Genomic DNA, 22,458 nt, shown 5'->3' with positions numbered 1-22,458 from the left:
TTGAAGTGTGGAAAGTTTGAAGCAGCCTAACCACAGAATACTTGTAGTGGTGGTAGGAGATGTATCCTGGCAGTCAAGCACACCAGTTAAGGGACTATTGGTGGTTAGTCCTGGCAGGTTAGTGGACCAGGAAGAATATATTGAAGTACTATAATGTAGTAGAGGGTTGTGGAGGTAAGAAAGTGGCAAGTCAATAATTATGTTGTAATGAACTATGGAAAACCCATCCTGAAAAAACCTTGTTGTTTATGAAGAAGTTGTTCTCCAAAGAAGAGAAATTATATTAAATATTGATTGAACGTGTGAAGACAGAATCCTCTTGTTCAAACACGATCTTTGGAATTGTGATAATCATTTTGAAGAGTGATAAAGCTTGTTTAGCAATAAGACAATTAAAATGCCAAGTGAAAGAATTATGGAGTGAAAAGAACTTTGAGTTGTATTTGGATCAGAACTTGACTTTGAAAATAACTTTCTTCATTTGAACTTTGGTTAGGAAAATCCTGAATTAGTCCATGGGAAGAGGATCCGACCCTGGTTGCAAGGATATATGGGATACATTACTCACCGTAATCGTATTTCTGATGCTTGTATCTGCTTAGATTCACATGCTGTGCATAGGCCGACATCTAGTGGAAGCTGCGGAGTATTACAGTTTGTTTTTTCGAAACTCGAAAATGGGCGTCGACACAGGCGTGCCAGTAATACTATCCCTAGTGTGACGTCCACTGTACCCAAGATCCCTCACGCGTCTAGGATCCTCAGATTGTATTTTTTCTGACATGAGGAAGCATGAGGAGTAGTGTGAGTACAGATAATCCAAGCAGATAGACAGAAAGGTAAGACTACAAGCAATCATGCGCCTTCTCTCGGAGGGGAGGAAGGGTGGGTCGCATGTGAATCTAAGCAGATACAAGCATCAGAAATACGATTACGGTGAGTAATGTATCCCTTCTGAGGCTTGTGGAATCTGCTTAGATCACATGCTGTGCATAGATTAGCGAGCAGTACCCGAAGAAGGAGGTGGGATGTGAGAAGGGTCATGAGCAAACAGGTGTCTTAGAACCGCTTGTCCCACTTGTGTATCTGTCTTGGAATGAGTGTCAATGCAGTAATGCTGAGTAAAAGTGTGAATAGAGCTCCAAGTAGCTGCTTTGCAAATGGTGTCGAGGGGAACATTTGCAATGAAAGCCAGAGTGGCCCAATGCCTCTAGTAGAGTGGGCCCTTGGCGTAAAAGGCAGAGTCTTTTCAGAAAGAGAGTAACACAGTTGTATACAATTGATAATCCACTTCGAGATAGCGCCTTTAGAGACGCGATCTCCCTCTCTGCCTGTAGCTACGGAGACAAACAGTTGATCTGTTTTCCTTAGCGGTCTGGTTTTATTTACATAGTAGAGGACCGCCCTACGCACATCTAGGGTGTGTAGTTTCACCTCAGCTGAGCTTTGCGGGTTTTGGAAGAAAGCCGGAAGCTCGATGGACTGGTTTACATGGAACTTAGATATAAATTTAGGTCAGAACCTAGGGTGTGTGCGTAAAACCAGTTTGTCCTTGTGGATAGTAAAGAAAGGATCCTGCACTGACAGAGCCTGAATTTCACTGACCCTTCTTATAGAGGTAATGGCTACTAAGAAGGCCGTTTTATAAGTCAGGTGTTTGAGACTACTTTTATGCATGGGTTCGAAAGGGGGCCCCATGAGCTTAGCTAGCACCACATTGAGGTCCCATCCTGGCAGTGGGTTCGAAATAGGAGGGTGAAGTCTCTTTACTCCTTCCATGAATGCTTTAACTACTGGTACTTTCCACCACGATACTTTGTTATGGGATGTGGTGTAAGCCGAAAGGGCTGCCAGGTGTACTTTCAGAGAGTTAAAAACCAATCCTGCATCCAACAGGTGGAGCATGTATGTCACAACGTTGGAAGGAGTGCAATCAACCGGGTTGATTAGTTTATTCTGGCACCAAATAACGAATCTCTTCCACTTGTCAAAGTAACAGTGCCTTGTGTTTGGTTTTCTGGACTCTTTTAGGATGTCCATACACCTCTGAGGTAAATTGAGATGTCCAAACTCTATGACTTCAGGAGCCATGCTGCCAGGTTCATAGAGTTGGGTTCCTGGTGCACTGTCTGACCTTGTTGCTGGGACAATAGGTTGTACCAGGCTGGGAGTTTGATGGGCTCGCACACCGCCATCCTGCGTAGGTGTGGAAACCATGGTTGTCTCGCCCACATGGGAGCAACTAGGATGAGCGTCATCGATTCCTTGTTCATCTTGTACACCACCTTCCTGATGAGAGGAGTTGGTGGAAAAGCGTACGCAAACATCCCTGACCAGTTCATCCACAGGGCGTTCCCTTGGGAGTCTGGCTGGGGGAACCTGGATGCAAATCCTGGGCATTGTTTGTTTTCGCTTGTGGCGAATAGGTCTATAGTGGGGAACCCCCACTGAGAGAAGAGATCTTCTACGATATCTCTGTGAAGGACCCATTCGTGTTCTTCTGGGAGGGAGTCTCTGCTTAGAGCATCCGCTAGGGAATTGAGCTCCCCTGGAACATGTTGCGATGACAGGAAGATGTTCCGTCTGAGTGCCCATATCCAGATTTTCTGGGCAAGTTTGGACAGATTTGGCGAACGAGTCCCTCCTTGCTTGTTCAGATAGAACATGGCTGTCGTGCTGTCCGTCCGTATCTGCACCGACAAGTTTAGTAGATGGGGCTCGAACGCCCGAAGCGCTCGGAATACTGCCAGAAGCTCTAGCAGGTTGATGTGGTTCTTGGCTACTGAGTGAGACCAGAGACCCTGAGCTGTGTGGTGGAGATGGTGAGCTCCCCACCCAGTCAGGCATGCATCTGTAGTCACCACTGCCTGTACTTCGGGATCGTAAAAGGGTTTTCCCCTTGCGAGATTCTCTCTTGTCCACCAGTGTAGGCTCTGTACGAGTGTTGGCGAAACGACCACTAGATCGTCCCACTGACCACTTGCCTGAGACCACTGTTTCGCCAACCATTCCTGCATGGGACGCATGCGCAGACGCGCGTGGGGGACCAGGTAAATGCATGACGCCATCATGCCCAGTAACCGCATTGCTTTGCGTACAGTTATTTGTTGACCTGACTGATAATGAGGAATTTGCAGTAATATATTCCGAATTCTCTCTTCTGAAGGGAAGGTCAACCCTTTCTGAGTATCTAGGATTGCTCCTAGGAACTGTTTTGAGGTGCTTGGCACCAGACTTGACTTCTTTTCGTTGATAGAGAAGCCTAATTCGTGGAGGAGGTCGATAGTCCTCTGAATGTTTGACCTGCAAATTCCTGGGGTTTCCCCCGTTATGAGCCAGTCGTCCAGATAAGGGTACACCGGGATTGCCTCCCTGCGTAGGTGTGCAGCTGCCACCGCCAGTACCTTGGTGAAAACCCTTGGTGCTGAAGCTATCCCGAAGGGCAGTACCTTGAATTGGTAGTGGCGACTGTCCACCTTGAAGCGCAAGTATTTTCTGTGCGCCGGGAGCATGGAAATATGAAAATAAGCATCTTTCATATCCAAGGTTGCCATGTAATCCCCCTTTTTTAGGAGGGGGATTACCTCTTGTAGCGTGGTCATACAGAATTTTTGGGGCTTGACATACTTGTTGGCAGGCCGTAAGTCCAATACTGGGCGCATTGTCAAATCTTTCTTTGGCACAAGGAAGTAAGTTGAATAGATACCCTTGTTTACCTGGTGTCCTGGGACGAGTTCTATCGCGTCCTTTTCTAGCAGAATGGCGATCTCCTCGAGAAGGATCTTCTGATGTTCTAGGGAGTGTATTCTTTGTCGTGGAGGGTGGTTCCGGGGACGCTGCAGTAATTCTATACAATATCCTGTGGACACTGTTGACAGCACCCATCTGTCTGATGTGATCCCTTCCCAAGCCTGGGTGAAGTTGGAAATGCGTCCCCCTACTGGGGTTGTGTGAGAAGGGACCTTGAACTGAGCGTCACTGCTTTGGTGGAGGCGTGCCACTTCCCTTGTTGGGGCTGCCTCTGCCTCTCCCACGACCTCTCTTGTTACCCCTGCCGTAACTTTGGGTAGACTGCTGGTTGTTGTTCCATTGTGTACCCTGTCCCTGGGCATAGTTGCCTCTTTGTGAATTTTGGCCGCGTGGGCGACGAAAATTACTGTTCCCCCTCTGGTTAGGGGGTTTGTTGGTAAGCTGGCCAAGGGATTTGAGATTCTCGTATTCGTCCTTGGCATTTTTAAGTGCGTCTTCAACCGCTTTTCCAAACAAAAGATCGGGTTCCACTGGCTTGTCTATTAATGAGGCCTGGGTTTCTGTTTTGAACCCCGACTGCCGTAACCACGCATGTCTCTTGATAACAGTACCTTCTGCTATCAATCTTCCTGCGTTGTCTGCGGCGTCGAAAGTTGCTTTTAATATGCAACCAGACACGGCTCTCCCTTCTGCCGAGATCCGAGCCAACTGGCCCTTCAACGGTTCTGGAGCAGAGGCTATGAGCGCCGCAACCTCTTCCCATTGATGGCAGTTGTAACTGGCCAACAGGGTGGTCGAGTTAGCAATTCTTGCTTGGTAGGCGGACGTTGAGGCTACCTTCCTGCCAAACCTGTACAGTTTCTTGCTCTCCTTGTCGGGAGGAGCTTCTGGCGACGATAAGGGTGTCCCAGCCCTCTTCTGAGTGTTGGTAACCACTAGGGAGTCTGGTTTAAGATGTCCTCTTATATAAAGAGGGTCAGACTGGGCTGCCCTGAAGAGTTTTTCGACTCTGGGGTTGACGGCTCTGGTGAGGTTCGGATTCACCAGGGACGGATCTATTCTACGTTGGATGGATTTAAGGATGGGGATGGTCTGAGCGACCGGCCTCCTCTCTCCCACCAACTCTTCTGCGAAGTCCCTTTCCTCCTGTACACCGTGGGTGTCGATGTGAAAATGTTCTGCTGCGCGAGCGAGAACTTCATTAAGGAGGGGCTGGTTATCAACTGGCGAGTCAGTAACTGGGGCTTCGCTCTCTACCGGGGAATCTACTCTGTAAATTTCCTGCTCATCTTCTCCCTCCTCCAGGTCCTCATCATCCGCATAATAATCAGTCCCGGTTTGTTCCTCCATAATTTCAAACTCCTGGTCCCCCTCAGGAAAGGGTTGTCCTTGGTATCTGGGGTGTGGAGTAGAGTATGGAGTAGAGTAAGGCTGCACCTCGAAGGGTTCAGGTATTTCGAACCGGGCCTTCTTATTTAGGGGGATAGGATCAGAGGAGCCTGAGGGTGTGGCCCCTTGAGGGTCATACGAAAGAAAATGTTCTGGGTTTTTGTCATAAAAATCAGCCAAGGAAGACATCCTTGACATGACCCTATCTATGTCTTCACTGGACCATTCCTTGGAACAGGGGATGACTTTAGTAGGTACCCTAGAGGATTTATCAAGGGTACCCTTGCTGGAAGTTGATGTCCCAGTAGACTTGTGCTTGTCTGTCTGCTTAGGGTAGAAGGATGGTTTTACAGGGGTGGAAGGCTGTGCTTTCCGCTGTTTCCCCCCCTCCCCGTGCGTGGAAAAATGTTTCCCCTGCCCCTTGGAGGCCCCAGAGACTTTCGACACCTGGCGCCGAGGCTCGGGAGAGGTATTTGTGTGTTTCGAGCGTGGGGCCTCGCTGGTGTTAACTGCGGCCTCGGTCTCTTTGAGCGCGGCCTGGGGGTGGAAGTCGTCTTCGTCCTCCGACGATCGAACTTCCGTTAATCTAGGGAGCGAGGCACTCTTGGCAAGAGTGGATGATTGCCTTGCGTCATGAGGCGATCTCGATCGAGAGCGCCCAGAGGACACCGAGTCGGACCGTTCTATCTGTGCCTCTTTCCGAGAAGTCGACGTCGTCGAGGTTCGGTTGGACTTAGTGTGCTTAGTGTGTGTAGGGTGTGTAGCGCTTGCGTCGCCGGGGGTCTTCCCCATAGCCGCCCTGCCGGACGACCTTCCGAGGTCGGGGACCTGCGCTCGGCTGTCTTTCGACGCCGTAATGCCCTCGCCGTCCGAAAGTACGGCGTCGCTGCCATCGCTGAAGGCGCCCTCCGCTGCCATGGCCGCCTGCCTGGCGTGGTGGGCCCAACGCTTTGTCGAACGGTCCTTAAGTGTCTTAGGTTTAAACCTACTACACGCTCTGCAGTTCGCTTCGGGGTGGTCCCTCGGCAAGCAGAGATTGCACGTGGCGTGCCTGTCGACCCAAGGGTATTTGCGGTTGCACTTGGGGCAGAATTGGAAAGGGGTACCCTCCATACGCACCTTGAGGCAGCGGGCTGGTAAGTGTAGGAAATATATAAGGTGTACCTATATATCAAGAGTGAAGAGTATGTACCACCCCCCACTCTCCCTACTTGCAGGGCCGAGGCCAGCGGCCTACTTGGCCCGGGCCGAGGCCAGCGGCCTTCCGAGGCCCAGATCCGTCGTGCAGCAGCCGACGGTCGATTTCTTCTCCAGCCGTCGTCGAGTGTCGAGGGTCGACGTTGGGGTGGGGAAGGATGTTAATAAAGAAAGTTAATTTGCAAGAATTAGCAAAAGTATGGCTAAGGCCAGGGGACTCCGCAAGATGCTTCCGACCAGTATGGCGGAAAAAAACAATCTGAAAATCCTAGACGCGTGAGGGATCTTGGGTACAGTGGACGTCACACTAGGGATAGTGTTACTGGCACGCCTGTGTCGACGCCCATTTTCGAGTTTCGAAAAAACAAACTGTAATACTCCGCAGCTTCCACTAGATGTCGGCCTATGCACAGCATGTGATCTAAGCAGATTCCACAAGTCTCAGAAATATATTTACGGAGTTTATGTTTGAATATAAATGTTTTATAATTGCATTTAAACGGCCATTGAGTACCTGTATGATTATGTTGTATGTAGAAGCGTAAGGGACAGATTCCTTTTATTAGAATGTTTTCCTTTAGTCTTAGTTGGACAGGTAGGGAAATTCTAGTAAGGTTAGGGAAAGTGAGGCCTTTATCACACCCTTATTATTTAATAAAATGGCTACTTGTGAAATACCTTTATCTACTTGTCCACCTTGAATTTCTGACCCCTCACAGGCAGATAACAATATCTCTGGTTCTATACTTCAGGAAGGTCTTACTCTTCAAAGAATATCTAACCATTCTCTGATCACTCCACCAATCCCAGTTCTCCCCTCTGGAGCTTTCCCAACTTCCAGCAATGCTGATCTACCCTTGTTCTTCTGCTACCCCCACAACTTACTTGTAACCATCTGGGTGCATCCCCTATGTACAGTGATCTTTTGCACTTTCTAAATCCAATACAATCATGCATAAATACATACATAATGGGACTACACAACAGGCTTGTGTGCGACACAAGTCTATAATGGAATGCAAGAATTTCGGGGACCATATAAAGCCAAAAGACATTTGGCCTTTGGTGTTTAAAGGCTACCATTTGTCTATTGTGTACTTATTGCTTTGTCAAAGGCAGTTTTCTTAGAAAATGGAGCACCGCCATCCTGTATTACACTTTAAATGGTGGTTGATTATGGCCCTGTTTCAACTATGCATCTGTTTGCAGAGGGAGCCTTGCCGGTGAGTGTGAGACCAGGATCGTGGGCTGACCCTAACTTCTGGGCATTCCGTGGGCCTAGAACCCCTTGAGCCCGTGTTTCTCCCTCCATCCCTCCCCACTCCCTCTTCCAGTCCCCCCGAGCCCCCCGCCCTCCTCGAGCCCCGTGTTTCTACCTCCATCCCTCCCCACTCCCTCTTCCAGTCCCCCCGAGCTCCCCCGCCCCCAGGCCTCCTCGAGCCCTGTGTTTCTCCCTCCATCCCTCCCCACTCCCTTTTCCAGTCCCCCCGAGCCTCCCCGCCCCGCAGGCCTCCTCGAGCCCTCTGTTTTCCCCCTCCATGCCTCCCCACTCCCTCTTCCAGTCCCCTCGAGCCCTCGAGCCCCCCAGGCCTCCTCGAGCCCCGTGTTTTCCCCCTCCATCCCTCCCCACTCCCTCTTCCAGTCCCCTCGAGCCCCCCCGCCCCCCAGGCCTCCTCGAGCCCCGTGTTTTCCCCCTCCATCCCTCCCCACTCCCTCTTCCAGTCCCCTCGAGCCCTCCCGCCTCCCAGCCCGCCTCCCAGCCCGCCCCGCACTCTGATTGGGCCATCCGCTCAGACTTCCGGGTCTAGCCTCCCACCCCTTCCTGGTCCAACCCCCCGCCCGCCTCCTGACCCGCCCATCCCTCCCTTCATCACCGGTCCTCCCAGGGCAGCCCCCTGCCCGGCAGCCCCAGCGGCTGGGGGCCCCGAGGCCAAGGGCGACTCCAACAGAGGCGACTCCAGGGAGTGTCAGCCGGTGTCTGCAGGGGAAGCAGGGGCCGGCCGTCAACCATCACCTACGGGGACCAGTAAGGTAGGAGTGGCCTGGATCAGGAGTAGAGCAACTACTCTGCTCCAGATCCTGAGCCACTTACCAAACCCAAAGCAAAGAAGCCGACTGCATTGTATGATACTTAGACTGCATTGATGGGCCTCTCTCCAACTATACAGGTCTCTCAAATTTAGCAGGGGTTCTGTCTCCTAATTGCATTGTATGATATTTGGACTGCACGGATAGGCCTCTCTCCCACTATACAGGTCTCTCAAATTTAGCAGGGGTTCTGTCTCCTAATTGCATTGCATGATATTTGGACTGTATTGATGGGCCTCTCTCCCACTATAGCAGGGGTTCTGTCTCCTAATTGCACTGTATGATATCTAGACTGCACTGATAGGCCTCTCTCCCACTATACAGGTCTCTCAAATTTAGCAGGGGTTCTGTCTCCTAATTGCATTGTATGATATTTGGACTGCACTGATAGGCCTCTCTCCCACTATACAGGTCTCTCAAATTTAGCAGGGGTTCTGTCTCCTAATTGCATTGCATGATATTTGGACTGTATTGATGGGCCTCTCTCCCACTATAGCAGGGGTTCTGTCTCCTAATTGCACTGTATGATATCTAGACTGCACTGATAGGCCTCTCTCCCACTATACAGGTCTCCCAAATTTAGCAGGGCTCTGTCTCCTAATTGCACTGTATGATATCTAGACTGCACTGATAGGCCTCTCTCCCACTATACAGGTCTCCCAAATTTAGCAGGGCTGTGTCTCCTAATTGCACTGTATGATATCTAGACTGCACTGATAGGCCTCTCTCCCACTATACAGGTCTCCCAAATTTAGCAGGGCTCTGTCTCCTAATTGCACTGTATGATATCTAGACTGCACTGATAGGCCTCTCTCCCACTATACAGGTCTCCCAAATTTAGCAGGGCTCTGTCTCCTAATTGCACTGTATGATATCTAGACTGCACTGATAGGCCTCTCTCCCACTATTCAGGTCTCTCAAATAATCTAACCGCGCTTAGTTCAGTACCCACTAATCCCGAAAACCCGCCACTACCTAACTCAACTAAATTCCATACCCACAGACCACTAACACCCTAACCCCCCACGCCCCCTGACAGTTTACCCTTAGGAAACACCCCCCACCCACCGACAGAAAGCAACACTGAGCCAGAGAACACCCCAGCGTACCCAGAGAAGGAAACCGAGGTCACGGCGACCGCACAACACAGCATAGAGGACCAACTACCACACTACGCCTGCATCTAGACTGGAAAATGGCCCGTACCAGAAAAGGACGCAGAGAAAGAGAACAAGACCGAGCAACAAGAGACGCGAACACACAACACCGACAGAACCCACAAGAAACAGCCCCATTGCAAGAAAACACGCCTAAAGCAGACACAACCGGAACAAAATCCACAAGAGAAAAATCCCTATACCTCACACCTTACCTCGCAACAACTACGGTACACTGACACCCCAACACGGAAACCTCGAAACATGCAAAGAATTTCCTGACAGACGCCGGAAAAAGACGGGGGCAATCAACAAGAGAATGGGAAGGCTCCGACCCTGTTACCCCTTACATTACAAGAACAGAGGGACAACACCAATTCCCACCACGCCCTGCACAACACGGCGAAGTACCAACAACCAGCAACGCCACTCCCCACCCAACAATCGAACCCAAAGAAGAAACCACTGCCGATCTTCATCCGAGTAGCATCACAGCAGAAACGCCAAGATTAATCAGCCCTGTTATCAACTTACTAGACCGATTCAATGAAGAAGCAGCTGTCGCCGTTCTTCATCCTACCAACATCAATGCAGAAACTCCACGAACATACAATTACAGAATCGAACAACATATAACCTCAAAACAGAACCTCACCCAGAGAATCCACTGTAACCTAATAAACGCAAGGTCAATGGCCAAACACTCAACGGAAATATACGACCTGCTGTCAGAAGGAGGCATAGACATCCTATTTGTAACCGAAACATGGCTAGACGACAACTACAAGATCACCCTCAACAACTGCCTGCCCGAAGACTTCAAATGCATCCAAACAAACAGGAAATCCAAAAGAGGGGGGGGACTAGCGATCATCCACAAGGAACAACTGACCATCAAAATGGAAGACCCACTAAACATCGACAAATGCGAATCCCTAATACTACGACTTTCAGTAAACCACAAAACCAACCTGAAATTCAGACAAGTACACTAAGATCAAGCACAGACATACACCTGGAACCAAAACCCTACAACAGGAAAAATTTCGGAGGATCGTCTTTCTTTCACCAGGCACCCAAAACTTGGAACGACCTACCTAAGAATATACGGAATACAACAAACCACCTAGCATTCAGGAAACTCCTCAAATCATGGCTCTTCAAAGCGTAACCACTACGGAGACGCACCGGAATGCCCATACACTAAAACAATGATGAAAATAACCCCAACTTCGGCCACTCTCAAATTGAACAAACGCTCAAGCCAAAGAACCAACCACTCGACAGAGCATAAGACATCATGGAAGACAGCCGCAAAGGAAGGCTACAGAGACTGACCACCTAACTAGACCCAGACGAAACCTAGACCTACACTCTCCCGCTCTTACGCACCGGACGAACACAGCCAGACTGGTAGACGCATCTAGATAGACGTTGGCCTGCGTCGCATGTGGATAGGGCTGTTCGAAGGATAACACGCCCGCGCCTAGGAAACGTGAATGCTAGCTTATGCCACAATCAAAGCCGTGAACACCAACCTACGTGGCGTTCGGATGGAGTTGTGAACGCTAGCTTGCCCACTCCTGGACCGATCTCTAAACACTAGCCTGCGCCGCGACCAGATAAAAGTGTGAATGTTGGCATGATCACACCAGTATGGAGCCCAAATCATTGGCCTGCGCCGTGCCTAGATGGGAATGCGAGGGCCAACAAGTGCCACTCTCCCCAGAACCGCAAGTACTAGCATTGGTAAAGGTCAGGTAACCCACTAACCAATAAGCTCAAACTCTGCATACTTATCTCACTCAAAAACTCACACAACCATCTCTCGCACAACAAACCGCACGCACTTCACAACACTGCAACAACACATAAACCGGAACAACAGCACACGTGGACTGACTCCAATCCGATACCTGCACCAAAGCTCAGCACCCGGTGTATACTGAGTTGAAGCTGCCAACAGCACACCACTTCTCTCACTATCCTACTCCCGCTTTACCCTACTAACCCATCCCACCTTTATCGTTTGCAGATCCGCCTGAGCGCCTGGGGACCAATTCCGTTGGTGACGGTGCGCGGTACAAATACCTTTAACATTTAACATTTAACATTTAACCCATGGCTGTATCAGGATATTTATTGGTGTGTTGTGAGTAGGCATTCGTGACGTTCTGTATACATTAACCTTTTCATTATGAAATTCCATAACTTGAATGCCTGCATCGCAACTGATATTATTTTTTGCAGTGAATGTTAATCCCTCGTGATATACATGAAGACGATATTGGCAAGATGTAAATACATCTATGTTATTAAATATTCCTGATGAATTGCCCTTTATAATAAATTAGAAATGAATGTACTCATCTTTGCGTTTTTCTCGTAGCACTTTTATACCACTGTATGATACAGATTTTAGGATTTCTATACTGATGCTGAAACGTTTTTACTATATAGCTTCGAGCACTAATCAAGAAATGAAATTAATGAAATATCTGTACATGTTAATGTTGTTGTTCTGAAATATTCTTCTGACCTAGACGGACATTCATGCAAAAAGTCTCATTAAGTGTTTGTCAATCACTTTTATCAAAGCACTTTGCCTTCTATTTTTTTCTCATCTTGAAATACGAGGCAACATATGACAAACATAATATAAAAAGTCAAATACATTATAGTCTCTCCATAGGTTGACAATTTGAACTGTGTGCCCTTCATCAAATCGTCAACATGAATATTACTTTTTCAGAGTAGCATAGTACGAAACAGCTGACACGCCATCTAGTCCTGCTCTGTAATCCTCATCATTGTCATTTAGGTTTCCTGAAAGATGACCTCTATTGTGAGCTACTCAATCACTGCAAACATACCCCTTAAGAAGCTTGCAGGAATAGGAATACTAAATGTCCCTCTGCCGTGAGACCGGGAAATGGGAACAGGAGTGGGCCTCTTCATTCGTAAAATGTCCCACTCCTTCAAGTGTATAATTGATTCTGCTACTCGAACAGCGCTGGATTATTTTAATATTTGCAGAAAGCACCTGGTTATGTAAATGTTTCTTCAGACTATTGCTTTCCATATTCAACTCCTCTGCCCATCTGTTCCTAAATCGTTCACCATTAGCACGTTTTGCTGTGAGTCGCATCCAATGAGAAATCAACACATGGGCAAAAGAAAGGGCATCCCCGGATCCTCGCTGGTCTACATTTCCGCACTCTCGTTACCCGCATTGCATTAGAACATTTCGGTCTCACATACAAAGGGTCAATATTCCCATCTACATGAAAAACTGTTAATGGAAGCAGCTCTCACCTTAGCCAAACATTACATTTTCTCAAAGTCATTGGCAAAGAAAGCACCCTCATAGGTCACATCCAAACCGTGGAAGTCATTACCAGGAAATGTGTGCACGTTTCTGAAACGCCTGTCAATCTGCAAGGCCTTGAAGAGCCGCGGTTCTGCATTCGTCTGCTACTACAACAAAGGTGGGGCCCTACCTGTACCCCATCAACATGCAGTCCGATATATTTCCTCAGTGCCTCCATCTTACCCCCAATTCTCACTTTCTCCCACCTTTTGCCCTATTGTAATACTCCCTATGCAATCCTTTAGACATTCACTTACATTCGCAATCTGCAAGTACTTTACTGCTCGATCTATTGAATTACGTTATCTTTCAATATGCTGTAGTATGAAAAATGATGCAGCTCACTTTTTCTGAAGTTTGGGGTTTAAACAACCAGCGCTCTGGGAGTTTAAAAGGTTGATCAATGATTTTGCTGGGTGGTGGTGGGTGTGGGTGTGGGTGTGTGTGTGTGTGTGTGTGTGTGTTGCACCTGGTAGGTCACTGCTCAGTATATGATACATAACATGCCTCACTCAATAACAAGGGTTGAATGGATTTATATCTGTTATAAACTCCATATCATAGCCTGTACTATTTCTATCTGAAATTATGTAGCTACTTGTGTTACTAATCTTGTCGCTCTGGTTTTATGGCATACATGCGAGCATCATTTGCAGTAATTATCTGTACGCTTTAAAGATTGTACAGTGTTTGCAGTGAAGTTATTACACGTTGACTGCACCACTATTTGATTTGGTATTAGCGTAATTGTTCGTTTATAATTGATCGAATGTCATTTCACCGAATTCGGCCAGTACCATTCGATCGATTATAAAACATACCGAACATGTGGAGCAGCGGTTGTGCCCCCCCCTCTTCATCAACATGGGAGGCGGGGGACCGAGGAAAAAAGAAAAAAAAAGAAAAAGGGACCATGCGGCATCAGAGCCGACCTGTGTTAGAGGGGTGGATCTGATGCTGAAGGTGTGCAGGGGAAATGACGGCGAGAAAACAGTTAAGTAGGGGAGGGAGGATGGGCCAGGCACATTTTGGTCTCAGTTTGTTCATCAGATTTATTGCGAGCAGTGCTCCGCAAACAATTATCAGACGAGCAAACAACCCCAATCCATTTGATTTTACTCTGAAAGATATTGCTTGTGCTTTATCAAACGTTAAATAACATACTTGGTTACCTATTTGCTGATAGTCAATCCCTGGGCCAAACAGTTTTTGTGTACAAAACATACATTGCTATGGAAAACAGATCAATATGAAAGACATCTTGATAAGAATTAAGATCTGATTTGATTGGGTATGATATGATATGGCATTTATAATGCGCCTATACACAAGTGTTTCAAGGCATGAAAGAAGATACTGGGTGAAATTATTGTTCAATGATTTAAGACAGTATTTTGCCATTTGTGGATTTCAATCAAACACAACAATGGCCTAGAAGCAGTAGACCAGGAATGCAAGAAATGTTATTTTAAATATTTCATGGCAATGAAAAAAAACAATGTTTTGAATATCTTACCAACAATTGGGGATCCAAGACAATTTCCAATTCCAGCGAAGAACATTAGAATCCCATAAGAATGAGTAAGCTTCTCCAGTCCAACAGTTTTAGTTGTAACGTACGGAAAAATGGACCAGTTCCCCGAAAAGAACCCCAATACGCCTGCAAATATTGCTAAAGTAATATAGGTATTGGCAAACGGAACCACTAACAGGGCCATCCCGGTTCCTAGTAATGTAGAGATGTATAGGTACAAAGTATTTATAAATGCAAAATCTGCCAAAAGTCCTAAAACAAATTTTCCAATTACTGTTGATATTCCCATTATCGAGACAAGAGGTATAAAATATGGCTCTTCGCTAATATTAGAACTTCTTGCGATATCTTCAAGAAGCAGGGTTGGAGGAAAGCCACCAATGGTAAAAAGAAGGATGGCAACAACGAGTGCTGAAAATACTTTGTTTTTAAAAAGAATTGCAGTGTCTTCCCAGTAATTGAGGAGCTTGTGCCATTTGGTCTTGGCCATCTCTTTGCAAAGGCTCTTCTGTTCTGCAACTTTGGTTTTGTGCCCATCTGTCTCTTTAGGGTGAGTTGTTAGTAACACTGAGTTAGTTCTGTGGTGGTTCTGAAAGCAGTCACCATGGCACACACGATTTGGATTGTTTTCTGCAGTGAAGTTCATCTCAAGGATGCTGATCTTTTCTTCGTTATTGGTTTCTTTCTCATGGTAAATTAAGTTTTGCTCTGGAATTCTTTCTGTGCACTTCTTTTCTCCCAAGGAAGTATCGGATGATGTCAGGGGCCTCATGAGAATGCCACAGGCTAATATGTTGAGAGACAGTGCGCCGACTATCAGCAAGCATCCATCCAGCTCATAGAGCTCAATAAGTTCCCTTTGCAGTGCTGCATAAATGAAAAGTCCAACACTAGAACCTGAAAAACAGACATTCGATTAGGTTGATCTATTTGGGGTCAAATTATAATCATCTGCACACTTTCCTTTAATTGCATTTAGTAAATAACTCCAATACACTTTCAGTATTAGAATAACAATGGCACAAGCATTTGGAAATTAATGAACAAGCGTAAAAAAACATTACTATCTGCTTGAAACAGCTAAAAAATATTTTCTAAGTTTCACATGTTAGGTAAAACTTGTGCTGTGAAATGATGAAAACCAGCCCTTAACAAGAATGATGCACTAGAATAAGCATGAACATGTATGAATGAAGATCTGTAAGTGTGTTAAAATGGCCTGTCACAAACGGATAGATGTCCCATGCTTAAATGTAGAATGGGGTTTACTCATTCCTTTTAGCTGCAAAACCCCTTCTTGGCTGCATAGCATGTATCATTGCTACACTGCATGTGCTAGCAATCTGGATGAACCCATGAACATCAAGGGGTACCAGCTGCTATCACTGGCAATCTCCTTGGTACCCCTGGCACTGTCTCTACGATCCCTGTCCCTTACACTTACATGTGAACTTATGATTTATTGCTCAGTGAAAAAACAAAGTTGGCTTTGGCTCTGTCACTAATTGTGTTCCGTCCCATTCACCTTTTCTAAATCAAGACTGCTTGCATGGTGGGGGCCACCACCACAAGTCACTCCTGAAGGACTGCATGATTTGTCCATTTGCATAAGGAAACTGAAGATTGTCCACAATGGAGCTTGCTACGTCATCTTCAGAATTATTATTGTGGGGCAGCTGTAGTCCCGTGTATCCGTTTTCTGTGTGTGCATGTGTGCCACATCTGTGATGCTTTATATCTCATCAGTGACACTTCATTGCAAAATGTACAAATCAGTTATTCCCATGTATTTTTGTAAATTTCAAATTGTTACTTTTTTATGCAGAATGTACACATAGATGGGGATTGCTTAGTGAACTAAGTGATCATGGTTAGTTCTTGTGTTCCTTGTATCCCTTCAGAATACATTCATACTTGTTTTACTGTCCAGGTTTTGGTAAATATTTCTTATATATTTTCAGATTCCTAAAAATCGTGGTTGGTGCTTCAAATGTGTGCTTTATTAAACACAAACAACGGGATCTGCTCATGAAATAACTAATTAAAAAAATCTTTATATGTTGGTGTAAAATTAAAAATGGGATGGTAGGAAACTTGGCTACTGGGTGAACTGGAGAAAGTGAGTCACAAGCCCAGTTTCTCCACTTGACCAACTTGTGTGATCCTGGGCAAATCACTTTACCTCACACAGACTCATTTTCCCTTTCTTGTCAAATTGAGACTAATTTTTCCTAAATTCTCAAACTGACATCACTAAAAGTGATTTTGTAACGTTTGCACTAAAAGCTGACTCATATCTAGCATTTCAGTTTTGTCCTTGCATAAAATGGCAGCACTTGGGCTTGTGAGATGAGCCAGCAGCCTCCACCCACTGACCACACGTAGCGCATGAGGCGTATCCTGGTATAAGATGGCACTATAAGGTATGTGAGATTGCACTTAGCATTTTATACCAGTGCCTGGCATATGAGGCAGCGTTTGGCATGTTATGGCTATACCTGCCATTTGAGACATTAATATAAGATATAAGATGGCATCCACTGACTATGAGGCAGTACTGGCATAAGAAATCAGTGCTTCTGGCCTTCATTGGTTCTGCTGGGAGTTCCCCGGCATATCATAACTGCACCCGATACATATTGGAAAAAATCTCTGAAGTTATTATATGGTTGAAAACTAAAATGGCCTTTTGCCCACTTTTTATTTGCTATTTTATTAATTGTGCACTTATTGTTGGCCTCTTTTTAATGTTGGGATCTCACTTCCTTTGATGTCACCAGGGTAAAACATCATATGGCATTACTTCCTGTGATGTTCGAATGGTCAAAGGTCATGTGATGTCACTTCCAGTGAGGTCATCAGGTATGTGATGTCTCTTCTGCTACCCATGGAATTTTGGTGAATTGACGTCCCTGGATGAACTCTATTGATCTTTAAATAAATTCACATGTAGCAGTTCTCACACGTATCGTAGTTCTGTTTGTTAAAGGTCGTAGCAATTCAGTATTTCGTGTTCACATTGGGTTTAAACTTAAGAGGATAACATAAATATGACAAACTCAATTAAGGTATTTCAACAGTGTTGACAGGTGGTGTACGGCATGAGTTACCAATCTACTTATTAACATAAACAACATGGCCCACCATAAGTTTGATTATCATATGAACTCGAATGCCCTACCAAAATGCAACCGAAATGGAAAAGATAAATAAATGTGTGTATTTCCCCATTCGTCATGAGTCCTGTATGCATGCATAAACAATGTGTAATTCATGCATATAAGCGACTCACTAAACATGCGTTTCTTTGTTCTCTGGAAGTAAAATCCACCATAATCTGCTATGCATGGAATATTACTTGGGTCGAATAAATGTACGGGTTCTAATATTTATTTTCCTTTTGCACTTACTATGTTGTATCTGCCCAGAGTTTTAAACATGTCACTGTTAGGGACCACTGCACCTTTAAGAAGCAGGTCCGCCCACAAAGGGGTGGGACCGCTGACGTAAGTTGGGGGGAGTTAAACGGGGAAGGCGCATTTTGCGCCAGTTGGTAGATATATAGAAATAAAGAAGGTTGTGCTGTAACCCTCCGGCTGTGCGTCCTTTTTTACACACAGTCCCGGCCCTGTCCGGGGTAACACTGGCGACGAGGTGTCTCTCCAGCACGCCGGAGTCCTCCTTTGCCAGAATTCTGCTTTGCGTCATACGTCCTACGTCCTGGCAGTCCACCAGGTCTCCTTCTTGACGCGGCCGGTGATCCCACTGCGCCAGCGCTCCTGCTCCCTGGAAGCCTGCCAGGCCTCCTCCTTCGAATGCGGCCGGTGATCCCACCGCGCCAGCGCAGCTGCTTCGAGCAGCCGAACGCTCCACGCCTCCACACGCGGCCCGCACAGAACTGCAGTGCCACGCTGCCTGAGAGAAGGGCACCCGTTGCGCTGAGCAGCCCCTTCTTTCCCAGAACACACTACGCTTCACCATCTCTATTGGAATAATCATGCCACAAGCAGGCCCAGGCACTTCAGCTCCAGAGAGAACTGCCTCCCACAGGTGATCCACAAACACAAGATTACGGGGAAATACCACCCTATCTCACGGATGAGTGTGACAACCCACCAGAAGGAAACGCAGAAGAGGTGTACTATCATGAGCCCACAACAACGTCTGGCACCATGTACTATAACTGAAAATCCCAGGTTGAGTACGTCAACCTCATGCTCAACAGCGAAGAAGCCAAAGAAGCCCTGAAAATACCAATCAAAATGGACAACTGTCTATTTCACTTTATGGTGGATTCGGGTGCCACTGTCAACATTATGGGCGAGCAGGAGTATCTGAAAACCCCGAATCCCCCGAAGCTCGGACCGGCACAATCCAGAATCTTCCAGGGAGCAGCCACTCCCTTACAGACTATCGGAAATTTCACCTGCCGTCTCCTCCTCAAAGGACGACAGGTAGACGCCACCATCCACGTCAACCGATCCCTCACCATGGGTCAGTGCCTTCTCAGTTACTACACCGCCTCAAGTCTTGGGCTAATCGACATCCATGTGGGGGTTGGTGACGTAATCTTTGCAACTACGATTCAGCAGAACCCAATGGAACATGTCGGGACCATTCTCCACGGACCTCCCCAAAGTCCCATCACCAAAGCAGACATCGTGTAGCGATTCCCGCACGGGTCTGGGGAAACTTAAAGGTCCCCCAATCAAACTACACATAGACCCAACAGTGAGACCCGTGCCACAACACCCAAGGAGAGTCGGTTTCCACCTCCAAGAAGCCGTCTCCAGAGAGCTTGAGCAACTACTCTCCGACAGCATCATCGAGCCTGTAACGGGACCAACACCATGGGTCTCACCCCTAGTCATCGTACCAAAAGAAGGCGGCAGATTACGCCTATGGGTCGACATGCGAGTGGCCAACACCGCCATTCAATGTGAAAGACATCCAGGCCCATGTATCGAGGACATGATAGTGCAGCTAAACAACGCCCGCATGTTCTCCAAACTCGACCTGATGCAGGGTTACCACCAATTGGAACTGCACCCGGACTCCAGGGTAATAACATTCGCTACCAACGACGGCCTGTTTAGATACCGAAGGCTGAACTGTGGCATCTCATCTACCGCCGAAATCTTCCAGGAGGCTGTGAGGCAAATCATAAGACCAATCCGGGGAGCCTTAACCTACAGCAATGACATCCTCATCTTTGGCTCATCCAAAGAGACTCATGACGCCGCTCTCCTCGCCACATGCAAAGCTGCACAAGCCGCTGGTCTCACCCTGAACATTGAAAAATGCTGGTTCAGCAAATCAAAACTAAAATGTTTTGGTCACATCTCCACGAGCGAAGGGATGACGCCCGACCCCGAGAAAGTGGGCACCATCACCAAGCTGAAAGAACCACTACAAGTAGCAGACTGCGCCAGGTACATACCTCAGTATGCTTCACTCACGGAACCACTTCAGAAACTCCTACAGAAAGACGCGATGTTTGACTGGTCCCCAGCATGCCAACGCGCGTTTGGCGCAATTAAACAAGCAGTCATGGAGGCTCATCGCCTAGCCTACTTCAACCCGTCTTGGCACACGGAAGTGTTAGTAGATGCCAGCCTGGTGGGCCTAGGAGACATTTTAGCACAGACGAGTGGTCCTGATGTCAACCCTAGACACGTAGTTGCCTACGCAAGTAGGGCATTGTCTCCCCGGAGGCGGCCTACTCACAGGCCGTGAAGGAAAGCCTGGCGGCGGTCTGCGCCTGCAAACACTTTCATAACTTCCTGATTGGAAAATAAAATCACCCTATAACCGACCACCAGGCATTGATATCGCTGTTTGGCAACCCACACACGAAAATGCCTCCAAGGATAGAACGCTGGGGCATTCGCCTTCAAGAATATGACTATGACATAGTGCACTGCCCAGGAGGCGACCTGAACCCCATCTGCGCCACTGCAACACACCCAAATACCAGAAAGACCATGGGAAAGGGTAGCCGCTGATTTCTACGGACCAATGGAATCGGGAGAATATTTCCTCCTCCTGATTAACAAGTACTCGCGGTTCCCCATCATCAAGAAACTAACCACCACAGCATTTTCCCAGGTAGCTGCCGTGCTAGACAATGTACTTAGTGAATCAGGCATTCCCAGGGAAATCAAGTCTGATAATGGGCCACCGTTCAACGGATACGAATTGGAAGCGCTAGCAAGACACCTAGGATTCAAGCATATGAAAATAACACCTTGGTGGCCACAGGCGAATGGCATGGCGGAACGGTTTGTGGCATAAATAAAAAAGATGATCCAAAGAGCCTGCATCGAAGCAGTGAATCCACATCAAGCACTATGCCGGATCCTCAGAGACTATCGAAATACTCCACCAACAAAACACCTGCAGAGCTAATGGTCCGATATGATGTGCACACTCACATTTTATGAAGTTCATTGACCTTAGATGACACTGATGCTGAAGTAGCTCACAGAGATGCAGAAGTGAAAGAGAAAGCCAAACAGAACACTGATACAAGGCGCAGAGCAACACCCAAAGACTTTCAAATCGGGGACGAGGTCCTAGCACAACAGCCCATGATCCGAAAGACGGATTCAAGGTTCGCCCCTAGCCCCATGAAGGTTGCGGCCGTAAAGGGCACGATGGCGACAGCGCAAGACCAAGACAAAGCTGTCACGAGGAATGGTTCACAATTCAAACATTATCTCAAAAGAGAAGAGAGCGAATCTCCCATGCTGGCCTGCACCCCGGTACTGCGGGAGCCGCGGGATGACTTATGGATTCCACCTAGGGGAACCGCCGACAGGACGGAACCGGGTGAGGACACCACAGCTGGCAAAGAAGTGGAGACTCAACATGAGAGGCCACAGGGAGTGATCAAGAGACCAGTGCGACTGGTTGAAGAATGCTAGCCCCGACATTTGAACACTTGTCCGGGAGTGGTGTTAGGGACCACTGCACCTTTAAGAAGCAGGTCTGACCACAAAGGGGCGGGACCGCTGACATAAGTTGGGGGGAGTAAAACGGGGAAGGCGCGTTTGGCGCAAGTTGGTGGATGTATAGAAATAAAGAAGGTTGTGCTGTAACCCTCCGGCTGTGCGTCCTCTTTTACACACAGTCCCGGCCCTGTCCGGGGTAAAAGTCACCAGGACAAAATGGTTTTTGGTTTAGTTATTGCATCACATACATTTCACTGACAAATTATGACATGTCAAATATACGCAATCAATACAAGGACATTTTATGATTCAACACATGTGTAAGTTGCACATAGGTTGTACATAGGTTATACATAGCTTATGCCGTGATTTATCAATTTAATTTTGTTGAGTAGCCCTTAGTGTCTTGCGTCAGCAATGAAAATGCTAAATGCATGCAGCACAACGTATGTGTTGGTTCACAATAAAGCACAGACATCACAAAGGAACGTGTTTCTTCTGTTTAAAACAAGTATTTATATCCACATTGGAGGTCAGCCTTTTAAACAAAATGCAGAAATAGTTTTGAAAATGTGAAAATACACTTCGAAAAATTATAAGATTTTAAATGTTATGAATCAATCCCCTTTTTCACCTAGGATAGTCATTGTGTGTAATTTACAACGTTCTGATGACTTACTAATTACTTAAAAATACGGTACCTGTTGAAATCAGTCCAAGTGCAAGACCTCTGCGTTTGTCAAAATATTGGCAAGTAGCAGTTACTGTTGCTGTGTATAGCAAACCACACCCAAGACCTAAAACCAGACAAGTAGAATCTTGCATCAGACTGCGGAAATCATTCAATATAGACGTTTGTTACATTTCATTTATAATAATTGCGTACGCTACTCCCTCTTTGAGGAGTAATCTCTTAGTACAACACACAGACAAGAAGCAGGGCGAATATACACATAGGAACGATCAGGTGTATTTGCTGATCTCAGTCTTTGTGCCGAAGCTACTTTTTCCAATGTGTTA

At 46.9% G+C, this 22,458-nt stretch overlaps 1 protein-coding gene across 1 annotated transcript in view; it reads right to left on the bottom strand.

The window, feature by feature from the left end:
• Positions 1–22,458, bottom strand: part of SLC16A9 (solute carrier family 16 member 9) — a 195,614-nt gene that overhangs the window by 4,486 nt on the left and 168,670 nt on the right. Inside the window, exons 4-5 of the mRNA XM_069611220.1 lie at positions 22,140–22,235; positions 14,468–15,382 (exon numbers count right to left, since the gene is read on the bottom strand). Coding sequence (XP_069467321.1) covers positions 14,468–15,382; positions 22,140–22,235 — 1,011 coding nt within the window. The remainder of the gene's footprint in view (positions 1–14,467; positions 15,383–22,139; positions 22,236–22,458) is intronic.

The sequence above is a fragment of the Ambystoma mexicanum genome, chromosome 8 (genome assembly GCF_040938575.1).
Source record: "Ambystoma mexicanum isolate Mex_15411 chromosome 8, UKY_AmexF1_1, whole genome shotgun sequence".
Taxonomy (NCBI): domain Eukaryota; kingdom Metazoa; phylum Chordata; class Amphibia; order Caudata; family Ambystomatidae; genus Ambystoma; species Ambystoma mexicanum.
Note: the sequence above shows the minus strand (reverse complement) of the source record. Positions and strands in the feature narration are given on the sequence as shown.